Here is a 15,185-nt window from a genome sequence, read left to right as displayed (position 1 = left end):
GCTCGAGAGCACACCACGTATAATTATCCGTGTGAAAAATATGATGTGCTCAAATCTAAGCTACAGACATTGTTTGGCTTTGAAACTTATTGATAGTCATTGCAAATGCCAATCTAATTGGAAATTTAAAGCGTTTAAATTGTATTGGCACATCTGTGGGTATAATAGAGATTCGCGGTAATAATATATTTTCACCTCGGAATTTGCCATTTAAAATTATGGCTTCGATAACATTTTTCATTAATTTTTTAACAACTTATCGCGTGTCGTTGTACAACCGTGGTAGGTCAAATTATGAAGCAAAATAACCTAAGAACAAACCTTCAATTGTAAATTATGCGGTGGCATGCCTGGCAAGTCCAATGAGTTTAAAAACTCTGTTAGATAATTTACAGCTTCAGTAGCATAGCAAACTATATCTATAGATTTGTATGACACCATGTCTCCTGGTAATAAATGTTTATCTTGAGACTCAATTCGTTGACGTCCACATTTTTTACTACTAAAATTGCCCTTTCTGCCAGCCACTCATGATTTATGTATTGTCTGTGTACATTGGAAAATATCTAGTCAATGAGAGCATCTTGCGAATAAATGATTGTGCAGAAATCGGTCGGTAATTTTATACATTCCGTTTTATCTGTAGTAACTTTCCCATCTCCACAATATCTAACAATTGTTTTGAGAATCTTCTGCACGCAGCTTTTTTTGATTAAATCGCAAGTATCAAAATCGTTCGCTCTCTGTCTTTACATACATTTCGACCATGAATTGTTGACGAAGCTCATGATATCGTAGAATAATTTTGTCTTGATCTCGTTTAATCATCAACCGATATGCATAATAATTTTTCGAACTAACATTCTTATTTGTTTTGACACCTGTTGCGGGATCTTTTTTTGTTTAATATTTATGCAATAACCGTCATTTACTACCAAAAATAAAATTAATAGTTTTTAAATAGTTTTTTTTATAGTTTTTTAATAGTTTTTTAATAGTTTTATTTAATAATTCATTTTCAATTGTGCAGTTATCGACCGGGTCAAAAAGGGCTATTTTTAGGGTTTTTCCAGCAATAACAACGAAATGCTGTTCAACATTTACGAAATGAACATCGAACTACATCTGCAGGTCCGTCAGTAAATCCAGCATCAAGACGAACGTCACGAATTTCGCGTCGTGCACAAGCCATGGAATTTGCTGCATTTCATTACAGCAGTGAAATGGATTACAGTGAACATGGTCTTATTGGTGGAATGACGGTGAGATGTATACATTGTGCTGCAGCCAAATTTCCAGGTGAAACAGCTGGCATGTGTTGTACTAATGGCAAAGTGAAATTGCCAGCATTCGAATCTCCACCTAATCCACTGCACTCATTAATTTTTGGAACATCACCAACGGCCAAGCATTTTTTGTCCCACATTCAAGAATATAATACGCCATTTCAAATGACTTCTTTTGGTGCGACAAAAGTTATAAGAGACACTTTTATGCCGACGTTTAAGGTAATTATTTCATACGAAATATATTTCGAAAAATGCAACCTGACCAGCAATTATTTTGATATTTTCACGAATTCTGATCCAATATCAAATTGTATTTCTCATATGTTACAGATTCAAGGCCAGATTTATCATAGAGCTGGTTCATTATTGCCATTCCCTGACACTGAACCTCAATTTTTGCAAATTTATTTTGTTGGGAATAGCAATGATGAATTGAATCGGCGTTGTGCAATTGCTCCAAGTGCAAAGCGTCAAATTATTTTGGACCTGCAAATTTTTTTCCATCAACACAATGAATTAGTTCAATTGTTCAAAACCGCTCTTGATCTTATGCCATCCGATAATCATAAGATAGTAATAAGAGCCGACAAGACGCCTTTTGGAGAGCATGCAAGACGCTTCAATGCACCAACCATTGATGAAGTGGCCATTGTAATTGTTGGAGAGCAGTTTCTATCTCGCGATATTGTGCTAAACCGAAGAAATGAGCAATTGCAGCGTGTATCACAGCTTCATCGCAGCTATGATGCATTACAGTATCCATTATTGCACTGGAAAGGTGACGACGGCTATCATATCAATATACCAATGATAGATCCACGAACCGGTAACATATTCATATGAATTGAAAATGTATTCATTTTAAAACAATCAGACATTTAAATTTTCTATCATTGTATTTATTACAGGTCGCGACATACCAGGCAAGACAGTTAGTGCGATGAACTATTACTCATACAGATTCATGGTTTGTCTACAAGAAGACAACTTCATTTTGAGGCGTGGCAAACTATTCCATCAATATGCTGTGGACATGTATGCGAAGATTGAATCAGAACGTCTCAATTACCTTAGATTCAATCAAGCGGCATTGCGATCGGAAGAGTACATACACTTACAAGATGCAATAGTGAATGATGGCGATTTCAATAATATTGAACGTTTAACAATATTACCAGCGACTTATATTGGCAGTCCGCGTCACATGCATCAATATACACAAGATGCAATGTCGTACGTTCGCAAATACGGCCGCCCTGACCTCTTCATAACATTCACATGCAATCCACAGTGGGATGACATAAAAACCAATTTGTTTGAAGGTCAGACACCAACATACCGCCACGATATAACAGCACGTGTATTTCGACAGAAATTGAAAGCGCTGATTGATTTGATTATCAAATTGTGAGTATTTGGTACCGTTGTACCGACGTCGGTCTACGGAAGATAATGGCCATACGGTAACGATTAGAATGCAAAATCAAGACATCGAAGTTGATAATCGTTTGGTAGTTCCATACTCACCACTATTGTCGAAAATATTTAAGGCACGCATTAACGTTGAGTATTGCAATTCGGTCAAATCGATCAAATACATTTGCAAGTATGTCAACAAAGGCAGTGATATGGCTGTTTTCGGAGTAGCTGCTGACAATAGTCATGATGAAATTGCTCAATATCAAATAGGCCGCTACATCAGCACTAATGAGGCTCTTTGGAGAATTTATTCATATCCGATGCATGAACGGTTTCCTGCTGTTGTTCATTTGGCAGTTCATTTTAAAAATGGCCAAGGTGTATATTTTACCAATGAAAATGTTCAAGAGAGAGTGGCACGTCCACCAGCAACAACATTAGCCACATTTTTTCAATTGTGCGCACGTGATGAATTTGCCAGAACTTTGCTGTATTCAGATGTAACGCATTATTACACTTGGACTGCACAAAAAACATGGCAACGGCGTAAAAATGGAACAGCAGTTGTTGGCCATCCAGGTCTTTTCTATGCAGAAACTATGAGAAGACTATACACAGTTCATCCAAATATGGTAGAATGTTATTATTTACGGCTGTTGTTAGTGAATGTTGTGGGGCCGCGTTCATTTGAAAATTTGCGAACCGTTAATGGTCATTTATGTGCTACGTATCGTGAAGCATGTGAGCATTTGGGTTTACTGGAAAATTATGCATGTTGGGATTCATCACTTCAAGATGCATCGATCGTTTCATTTCCACATCAAATACGTATGCTGTATGCCATAATAATATCAACATGTTTCCCATCGAATCCGATTGAATTGTGGAATAAATATCGAGATTTTATGACAGAAGACTTTTTGATTCGAATGCGCTATCACACAGGAAACTCTGATTTGATCATAAAATTGGAAATGTATAATGAGGCATTAATAGCGATTGAAGATATGTGCTTTACGATCGCTAATAAAGCATTGGAACAATTAGGTATGATTTCACCCAATCGTCCAATGCATGATTTTTTCGATCGAGAATTGCGACGAGAACAACAGTATGATATGAATTGCAAACATTTGTAAATTTAAATGTTCTCAAATTAAATGACCAACAAAAAAATGTGTACGATACCATCATGCAAGCAGTACAAAATGAAGCCGGTGGATTGTACTTTTTGGATGCGCCCGGTAGTACGGGTAAAACATTTGTAATATCACTCATTTTGGAAAACATTCGAGTGCAAGAGAAAATTGCATTGGCACTTGCTTCGTCTGGAATAGCTGCTACTCTGTTGGATGGAGGACGAACAGCCCACTCTGCATTAAAATTACCATTAAATGTGCAGGTTTGTTTATATTCATTGATCGATTGGCTTGAAATGCATTTGCATTAATTGAGATGTAATTATTTGTAATGTATTACAGGTGATTGAGAATCCCACGTGCAATATATCAAGAAATTCTGCGATGGCGAAAGTTTTGCAGCAAACAGCAATTATTTTATTGGATGAATGTACAATGACACACAAATAATCACTTGAAGCAATACACCGCACAATGCAAGATCTGCGTGGCAATCAAAACATTTTTGGTGGTGCGTTGATATTATTGTCAGGTGATTTTAGGCAATAACTTCCCGTAATTCCACGCTCAACACCGGCAGATGAGATCAATGCGTGCCTAAAGTCTTCTTTCATGTGGAGATATGTGCGAAAATTGACGCTAAACATAAATATGCGTGTTCAGTTGCAGAATGATCAATCTGCAGATCGGTTTTCGAAGCAATTGTTGGAAATCAGAAATGGCAAAGTTCAAATCGATAACACAAACGATTTAATTAGTTTGCCAAACAATTTTTGTACAATTCTCCAATCAAAAGAAGAATTGATTGAACGAGTGTTTCCAAATATTATCCAGAATCACAGGAATCACAATTGGTTGAGTGAATGCGCAATTCTGGCACCAAAAAATGTGCAAGTCAATGCTATCAATTATCTCATCCAAGAAAAATTGCCTGGTGCAGTTATATCATACAAATCTATTGATAGCGCATTGAATGAAGATGATGCAGTCAACTATCCAGTTGAATTTTTGAATTCGTTAGAACCACCCGGTATACCGCCGCATTTCTTGAATTTGAAGGTCGGCTCATCAATTATTTTACTACGGAATTTGACTGCACCATAACTGTGCAATGGCACAAGATTAGCTGTAAAAAGATTGATGCCGAATTTAATCGAAGCCACAATATTGACTGGCAAAGCGAAGGGGGGATTTGTACTCATCCCACGTATTCCTCTGATACCAACAGATATGCCATTTGAATTCAAACGGTTGCAATTCCCCGTGCGCCTATCATTCGCTATGTCCATCAATAAGGCACAAGGACAAACGCTCCAAGTATGCGGTTTGGATTTGGAGGAACCGTGTTTTTCGCACGGGCAATTATACGTGGCCTGTTCAAGAGTTGGTACTCCAAATTGTTTATTTGTGTATGCCCCAAATGGACAAACAAAGAATATTGTTTACACAAATGTGTTGGATTAATAATAAAGAATTTAGAAAAAAGAAATGATTTTTATTGCATTTTTGTGTTGGTGCTGCGAAGCGCACAGGAGTCGGCTATTAGTTATTATAAAACTAATTTTAACTGTACAACCTACGTGCTATTATTTTCGTTTGAAAATGTACGTCGTTTATAGTATTATATTCGTTTGTTGCTAAAATCGAAAAAAGAAAGAAGGTAAATAATAAACATCTGATTTAAGAATTGCATTTAGAGAAAGCATTAACTGCACACGGGCGAATTCTATATATGGGCTACGAAGTACATGGGTTCAGCTAGTTATATATATATATAATATATATATCTATTTATAATTTATAACCTAGTAATCACTTTATAGACTGCTGAGAATGATTGAAATTTGAGAGAGGATTAAAGTCGCCCCTGCCCATTTTTGCCACTTTAAACCCGGGTAAGCGGTTACACGCAACAGACAAAAATACAAACACGTATAACGTTTCATACGTGGCGACAAAGTTAAATACATATCTTTCTGAATTTTACACGTTTGATTAAACCTTATCATTAAACATGTAAGAAATAATTACGTCTATTTTTATAAATTGAAAATTTTTTATATAAACTGTTTAAATGTTAACTCTGTTAGTAATGGATGAGTACTGCAATCAATAAAATGAACTGTCCATACTATATGCCAATATGTATCTAATAAAGATAATTCTAGATAGAATGTAATGCATTAAATTTTATCGCCACGTGGGAAACTACCTACATATTGGTATATTTTTCGTTGAGCTTCACATAAATTATTAACTGACGGATAATTTACCTTCGATTTTATTTCTTAACTAAACATAAAAATAATAACACAGTATTTTTTTCTATTATTATTTATTTTATACCATATATAATATATGAACTAGATTAAATTAAATGGAAGCTTGTGTTCGGTATAATTTTTTTTCGTATGGGAACTTACGTACGGGTGTATGTTTTTTCGTGAAGGAACTTACATATGTACTCGCTTATCTGCTATGTTTCGTGTGAGAACTTACTAAACCCCATTTTTTCGATATTATTATGATTTAATATTTTGTTTTGATCCCTTTGTCTCTATTTCAACCATATCTCTTGATACCGAATGGTTATTCGAAATTGAATATAATTATTTCTAATACATTTAATTATATACAGTTATATGTACTTCAATTAATTTTATTTGAATAACACTGCTCCCAATACACAAGCTTTGCTTGTCGGGGTTACTGCAAAAATGTATCTACGATATCTCAAGAGTATTTACGATTAGTAGATTAATATGGTTGAAATGCGTTTTTAATTTTAATATAACTACCAGCTCAGACAAAAAGAGCACATTTTTCATTTTTCTACCTGGAAAACATCCGATTTAAAGAGCATATTTTATTACAAAGCTGGTGTTGCACAAAAAAGCACAACTAACCAGGGACCGAAACCTTGATGAATTTTACGGTTCCAGTTCCGGTACGGTTCCTAGAAAAAAAAAATAGGTTTCGGTTTTGATGACAATTCTAAAATAAATAAAATGTGGGTTTCGGTTTATTTTCGGTTTTTAAAAAAAAACTAAAATTTCGGTTTTTGTTATTAAAATTTAGGTATCGGTTTATTTTTGGTTTTTAAAAAATAAAATATTAGTTTCAAGTTTGATATTATACTAATGTGAGAAATATTTGGTTCTGTTTCAATTCTTTTAAAAATATAACTAGTGTTAATTAGTGTCAATTATGGCGGTTAATACCAATTTTCAACCAGATATCCTACCATTACTTAAGTGTACTTAGAACTAATTTATTAAAACTGTACTCATCACCCTCACGACTACTCTGTTTCAAAAATCATTTTCATGTTTTTTTATTGTTTAAACATTGATTTGTGAATTAAAACTTATTATATCATTATTCAGTATTTAAATTTTTAAATATACACTTCTATATATTTTTAAGGTTAGAGATTTGTGGTCGGTGGTTTCATTAGATAGTACATTGAAAGGTCTGTTTCACTTTAATAAGATTTTAATCTGATTACTTTACCTCATAGATATACAATAATTATAAATATGTGCTTTACTTTATAATAATCTGTGAATATTAAAACATTTTAGAATAATTAATAATAATGCTAACAGTTAAAAATCTTTTAATATTTATTGATGATTTATCCATAAAATAAATATATTAAAAGTAATAATATTTAAGATAAGAAAACTTGAAATGTAAAGATTTTATGTAATACGTTGATAAATTATTTTAATGTTGGTACTTATAAAAAGACCTGTAAATATTTGATGATATCTATCTTATCATAAATTATACATCATAATGAATAACAATAAAATGTGTTTAGTGTTTACCGCTCAGGCATGCTGTACATCAGATAACGATAGTCACAATCATAACATGCTTACAAAAAAGTTATTTATAAACATACTTTTAGAATTTCTCGTTATTATGGGAACTGAAAAATCATAGATATTAATATGTAGTAAATAATGATTAATTTTGTTGCAATTCCTATTACAGTATTACATTATTATCAGTTGTTACATAGAATTATTGTATACTTTTATAGTTTAATAACATGTCTAAACTCTAAAGTACTTGCATGATTATTTATGAATATTATTAATCTCGATAATAATAATAATAATAGATCTACGTATTTCATTAGTTCTTACTACCTATAAATGACAGATATAAATAAAAATAATGCAATTAAAAACAATACTGAAATTAACCGTAAAAGACATTTTCCAAAAATTTTCGGTTCCAGTGAGGTTTCGATTTTTAAATAAATACAAATAAAGATTCCGGTGGGGTTCCGGTTTTAAAATTAATTTAAATTAGGGTTTCGGTAAGGTTCCGGTTCCAAAACTGGTTCTTTTAGGTAAGGTTCCAGTCCCTGCAACTAATTATAAAATATAATTATTTATTAATTTTGTCTTCGTTTATTGTTTCATGTTAAGTTTTTACACCACTAGTTGTTATCGTTGCATAATATGTACGAGTATTTATGTAGCACCACCACATGGTTGCCGGTTGATTTCACTTCTAAAACACATTGATACTTATATTCAACAAAACACAAACTCTCTTTAGCTCATTATACGATAATATTAAATTAAAATCCATATTCATTCAAAAAAATCATCACGACCAAGGTATTTTTAAACTTCTGAAGTCGAACACGGTGATCGGCGAGAACAATTACCATCAATTTTGTACTTCGTGATTATATTTTCCTGGTGAAACATAAAATATACTTGCTCGATAAATAAACCAGATCCAAGCCATCACTCGACCATTACATAATACAGATATAATAAAATTAATAACATGAGAACCTGAGTTTAAATTTCTTAAATAATCCAGGAAAAATAATTTCTATAGTTTTCAGTTGAAAAATCATTCAATCGGTGTGCCCTTTCAGATTATTATATTAAAGGAAAGGCGCTGTGTATCGAAGAGGTACCTATCATTTGTACTAATTTGGGCAACGACCATGATTACAATACATCATTATTTCGGTGCTCATTACAAACTCTCTTTTCGATGTACATATACAGTCGCACACGGGTACGTCCGGAAACGGCGTCTCACCAGATGGCTCCAAGCCGTATTTAAGAACGCTTATGGTGATTTCATACACACATTGTTTACAAATCTGCAACGCGTACCTAAATTTCTTTACGACGTTCTTGACACGAAAATAAACAGCTTTCAATAATAACATTGAACGAGTAGCCGGTAAAACTACATAACCGCAGTGTAAGCTAGCCATATACGCTATATACGATGATATAGTATTAAACGAATTATATAGTGATCGCGAACCATTCGCTTTAAAAAAAAAATAAATAAAAAAATAAAAATATTTAACGTTTTTCCAACTAGAACAGATTGTGAACAATTTTTCCTCCGATGTACAGAGTGATTTTTTTTATCGTGAACCAGTTAATATCTCGGGAAGTATTAGGAATTTTGAAATAATTTTTTTTTAAACTTTCTAGGTTTTACTATTTTACACTGTTATAATTTTGATAATTTTAACTTCCTCCCTTATTTGATAAGACACTATCAACTTTCGATTTTCAAATGGCAATACCTATTTTCGATAACAAAAAAACATACTGAAAATAATAATTTTAACGTTTACAGAATTTAATTTCAGTAATCCGTTTGCGACTTATTACCGTTTAAATATTTGTTCAATTTAGTGCTACTGGGAAAATTATCAAACCCAACAGTAAAAACTAGAATTCAAAACCTAGATTTATTATCTGTGAGTGGTTTTGCGTCATTTATAAACATTAATACCAGATTTCCTATTGGTCGTAAACACGCATGTTTGGATCATATATTTATTAACATTAATGAGCACATAATTAAATTAGTAAATTCTGGTGTATGCAAACGGATATAAGTGACCACTTTTCCATCTGTGTTTCTATAACAATAATCAATAGGTACTTTAAAAACTAAAAATAATACGGTTTCTATGATTGATCATAATAAAATTAAATGCTTATTACAAACAGAGAAATGGTCTGTAATATACAATAAAACTAATGTTAATGAGTGTTTTAATACATTTCAAAATATAATTAGTAAGGCAATTGATATATCAACTGTAAATAAAGTGATAAGTTGTAAAAATAAACGTTTGAAAGAATGGATGTCCGCTGGTTTACTTTGTTCTACACGACATAAACAAGCTCTCTCATTAAAATGTAAGAAAAATCCTAATAATGTTAAATTAGCCAACTATTATAAAAAATATAAAAATAAATACACAAGTGTTCTAAGACTTGCAAAAATAAGTTTTTATGAAAAAAAGTTTAAAAGTGTCTTTCATAGTCCAAAAGTAACATGGCAACTAATTAATGAAATAACGCGCTTTAAATCAAACTCTAAAAACGCGCTCTAAATCTAAATTAAAGATTGAAAACGTAGTAAATAATGACAAGTGTTTGATGCAGTAATGGATACTGAAACAGTATCTAATATTTTTAACGATTATTTTATAAACGTAGGAAAAAAATTAGTTGAGAATTTTAGTAATGTGGTGAATAATGAAAATCTAAATGTTAATAATACATTTTGTTTTGATAAATTATTTTTAGAAAGAATTGAGAGTGCTGAAGTTCTAAAAAATGTAAACAGTTGTAAAGATGACACTGCGGCTGGCTATGATAGAGTAACAACTAAATTATTAAAACATATTATTGATTTAATAATTGATCCGCAAGTCTATATTAGCGGATATAAGACTTAGGAGCCAAAAAATATATCATAAGTGCAAATTGTTTTGTCTTATAAGAAATCCTATGCCCATTGTAATCTTGCAATGTTAGCTTGGACTGGACTTTAAAAAAAATGAGCAAACCTTTATTGAGAAAATTGTCACACATTTATTGAAAAAAACTCTAATGTTGAAGGGTATTTTTCTTGGTCAGAATAATGTTTTTTTAGTGAATGAAAATTTTTGTGAACATCATTAAATTCTTTTTTTTTGGATACTTAGTAATTTATCGAATTTAGCTTTTCGTGGTGTGTTATTTGATAGACTTTGGTGCGTTTGAGTATTAGAAGTTGAACTATTACTTGAAGAATAAATTATAAAAATTATAAAAATATTTTCAAATTTTAATGTACGGCAATAGGCGGACCCAGAGTTACATTTGAATGTGCCATGTCTCATTTTTTAAAAATATAAAGGAGAGCGTATAAACACGTACGTGTAGACCGTGTTATGATTTAAATTCTAAAAATAATAGCTTTGTTAATGATGTAAAATAACCATTGGTAAAAAAATACACGTAATAATTATTTCAGACTTATTCTGAACACTTGCAGTATCAAGGGCGTATTAGAGTTGAGGCCATGGGGGGGGGGGGCGAAACTAATTTTTTTTCATTACAAACTTAAAAATAATTTACATTTCATTACAGGGGCATACTTAAGGGGGAGGGGGGGGGTTCGTTCAATTAAATTGAATTAAATATTTATTTAATACATATATTTAAAACCTACTGCATATAAAAAGGGTATTAATAATAAAAACACAAATAGTTCTTATATTTAAATTGTACCTTCAGTCTGAATCCTGTATAAAAAAACAACAAATTATCATAGTAGTAATAGTACTTATTAATTATTTTTTTAAAAACTACAAAAAAAAAAAAAATTAGGATAGGTAACTAATTTAACAAATATCTAAGTAAGAAAACATAAGATAGGTAAGTTGTCAAATAACAATTCCAAATTTCTTTTTTTCATTTTGGCAAATTTGTTGATTGTTTCATCAATGAATACAATATTTCTATGCACATGTAGCATAGCCAAACCTGTTAGGCTATGCTGGCCTATTCTTGATCTTAACCATGTTTTCAATTTACAAAAATATATTTTTTGCCAATATTTGCCAGTTAAAGAATATCGAAACAAATATTGTGAGTTATTATGATTGTTATTTGAGTTAGGGAATCCTAGCTCTATAAAATACAAAAATATGCATGTATTTTTGCATAAAAAAATAACTAACTAGTAAATATGTGGTAAAAAAATTGTTACTTTAAATTACTTTATATTATCTGATAAATACCTCGGTTATGGTTGTAAAAGTCTATAACCGTAGCAATATCCGTGGAAGATAATACCACTATTCGTTCCACAACCAAAAATGTTGTGATATAAAAAGATAAACAAAAATTAATACCTAATTGATATATTATATTATTGAATGTATTATCATACTATAATGATAGACTGGTAGTTTATATTTTTAATTATTTATACATTACATTATTTAAATAAATCAATGTATTATATTCAAAAAATATACGAGACATGGGGGGGGGGCGAATGCCCCCTTCGTCCCTCCCTCAAATACGCCCTTGTACAGCATTACTTGAAAAAAACTAAAATTTAATTAATGTGTATGTACATATATTCTTGACTGTTATTCAATTTTCTTATACACATTATTTACATTAGGGTGTGTCAAGGCACACCCGGCACACCCCGTAGAGCCGCCTATGAATACTATGTATTTATTTAATATAATTTATATTTCTATATTAGGTTGATGAGTTACAACTTATTTTTAGGGCTATGCGTGTTTCAAAAAATTATTCATTTTTACATTTATTTTTGAAATTATGTTAATTTTTAATTATTATAATTAATAATCTTTTAATATTGCATGAAAATCACACTTATTTTAAAAACAATTTTAATTTGCCAGTTTAGGTTAATAAAATCTCTGTAGCCTTACTTATGGTATGTACCAATTTATCTTCTTTTATGAGTTTCTATCCGTTTCGGATGTTGGATATCATATTGTCTATGCTATTCCTTATGTACCAATAACTTAACCTAATTATTTAAATATACAATTAAGATTAACTATTAATGTGATTATCAAAAATTTTTACAAATGTAGAAGTAGTTAGTTGGTCTTGATGCTGTACTGTTTTTTTTATTAAAATGCAACTGAAAAAAAAACATTAAATTATTTATAGAATTTATGTATTTTATACAAAAAAAAAAAAAAAAAAATGTTTACATACTTATTAAGTTATCAGGTGAGATTTACTATGCTGAGACTAACCAAAATAACAGTTTGTATTTGTTCATCCTTTCTTGTTTATAGATATTTGAATTAAAAGTTAGTACTACTAAATGCAATTGAAATTTGAAAGAAAACAAAATTAATTCCCTACAAAATAAACAAAAATTATGATAAACATCAAATTATTTATTTTATAAAAAAATTCATACTTACATAATATATTGTTTAGTTTGTTTAAATGATACTAGTACCAAGAAATGTGAATATGCATTAATTGCTGGTCAAATTGAGCTGTCTAGTCATATAGTTCACTGTATTCTTTAATTAATAATATAAATTCTACCAATTGCCATTAAAATAAAATAAAATTATTTAAACCCTAGTTATTATTTATTAAAAAAAAATTCACTTACATAATTGATGGTTTAGATTGTTGAAAGATTAAAATATAATGTAATATATATATTTTATTCCTTTATTTTAATTTAATTTTATTCATTAATTTATAGTTATACTATAGGTACCAGTAGAAAGCAATATAAATTTGCATTAATTGCTGGTCAAATTGAGCTGTCTAGTCATATAGTTCAATATTATATAGTTATATAGTTATATACAATATATAGTTCAATTTGCTTATACAAGCAAATCATTCGTCCTCTAATTTTATATGCAGTCCCGGTCTGGGGTCAATGTGCTACAACTCACATAAACAAAATTCAAGTCTTACAATCTAAGGTCCTACGCGTAATCTCAAATGCCCCATGGTTTGTTCGAAACGATGCACTGCACACAGATTTTAAATTACCAACCATCAAAAACTATATCAAGAAACTATCGGTAAGCTTCTTCAATCAATTACCAAAAGCAAGTGGTCCACAGCACTATAGGCCAGGGGTCTTCAACCCCCAGCCCGCCTTGTCATAATATGCGGCCCGCTGCTGCTGCGCCTCTGCTGTGACGTCACTAAACTGCGCCTACCTTCATATCTACATCTTAGTGCATCTTAGGTTGCATCACCTTCTTTCAAGGAGTTTCTAATACTGACCATATTATTGCTCTTACTATGAATCCTACCGGGCAAAAATTATCGGAAAAAAAAGTTGTGACCAGATCTGCGTCGTCCGCCTCTGGTAAGTCTCTAAACTCACCAAATTCTTCTTCTTCTTCTCTGCTTTCGACCGATGAATTCAACAAGGTAATGTCTAATATCAAAAAAGCTCAAGAGGAGACTTTATCACATTGTAAAGCTCTTCTTTCGTCCCAGAATAAAGAATTCGGTAAGCTTAAAATGAGTGTTGATCAGTTGTCTTCTCAAATTATTGAATTGAGGACTGAAAACAATCTTCTTCGTGAAGATCTAGCTACTCTTAAAAATCGTGTTACTAGTCTTGAATCAAATAAACCAATCAACTCTACCTCACTAGACTGCGATTCTATGCCTCAGCTCTTGCAAGAGCTAACAGAACGGGAAAAATGTTCATATAGTTTAATTGTACACGGACTTCCTGAATCTACGGCTTCTTTAGCTAATACCAAAATAGCTGATGATTTAAAAAGCCTATCGGATACTGCTCAACTATTATCGTTATCTCTTCCTCCTGATCTCAAATTATTTAGGCTCGGTGGTTTAGGCAGCAATAAAGTTAGGCCGTTAAAAGTCATTTTCCCTTCTAAAGAGCTTGCTTCTACTTTTATTAATGATTTCAATATTGGTAAGCGTAATGCTAAAGCTAATTCTATTTCTATTGCTGTTGTTCGTGATCATACACTATTGGAAAGAAAACATATACGTCGTGTTTATACTGAACTTGAGGAACGTAAAAAGAACGGTGAATCCAATATTATGGTAAAATACAGAAACGGGACACCTTCTATTGCTCCAGTTACTAATAGGTTTGTTTCCAAGACTAATGCAACCTCTGCTGGTGTCATGAAAAGTAACTGACTAGCAGATTCTCCATTTATTTCAAATGACTGCCAACATTCATCTCTTAACGCCGATCCTTCATGCTACATGTGTTGCCAAGCTTCTTCCACTATTGATTACTGTTTTGAATTTATTAATAAGCATAAAAAAAATAAATGCGATGTAAATATTCCTCCTGTTAATACTCAATCTACTCTTACTGGTTACTACCAAAATTGTCGTGGTCTAAGAACCAAATTGTCAACCCTTAAATGTAATGTAGCCAGTAATAATTTTGTATTTATAATCTTAACTGAAACTTGGCTTAATCCGGATATTTATGATCCTGAATTAGGTTTTGATAATTATATTATTTA

The 15,185-nt window shown here is 31.4% G+C and overlaps 3 protein-coding genes across 3 annotated transcripts; all 3 read left to right on the top strand.

The window, feature by feature from the left end:
- The first annotated feature begins 3,900 nt into the window (after positions 1 to 3,900).
- On the top strand, positions 3,901 to 4,297 carry LOC112687839. Its single transcript, XM_025560786.1, has 2 exons — positions 3,901 to 4,110; positions 4,190 to 4,297. The coding sequence occupies exons 1-2, from the start codon at positions 3,901 to 3,903 to the stop codon at positions 4,295 to 4,297; spliced, it is 318 nt and encodes a 105-aa protein (XP_025416571.1).
- Positions 4,298 to 4,498: 201 nt separating this feature from the next.
- LOC112687838 lies at positions 4,499 to 4,951 on the top strand. The gene has a single exon (XM_025560785.1). It carries the CDS (start codon positions 4,499 to 4,501, stop codon positions 4,949 to 4,951), a length of 453 nt encoding a protein of 150 aa, XP_025416570.1.
- Positions 4,952 to 4,987: 36 nt separating this feature from the next.
- Positions 4,988 to 5,311, top strand: LOC112687836 (ATP-dependent DNA helicase pif1-like). The gene has a single exon (XM_025560784.1). It carries the CDS (start codon positions 4,988 to 4,990, stop codon positions 5,309 to 5,311), a length of 324 nt encoding a protein of 107 aa, XP_025416569.1.
- The last annotated feature ends 9,874 nt before the right edge of the window (positions 5,312 to 15,185 follow it).

Source organism: Sipha flava, unplaced genomic scaffold (genome assembly GCF_003268045.1).
Source record: "Sipha flava isolate LNK unplaced genomic scaffold, YSA_version1 367_pilon_pilon, whole genome shotgun sequence".
NCBI classification, from domain to species: Eukaryota; Metazoa; Arthropoda; class Insecta; order Hemiptera; family Aphididae; genus Sipha; species Sipha flava.
Note: the sequence above shows the minus strand (reverse complement) of the source record. Positions and strands in the feature narration are given on the sequence as shown.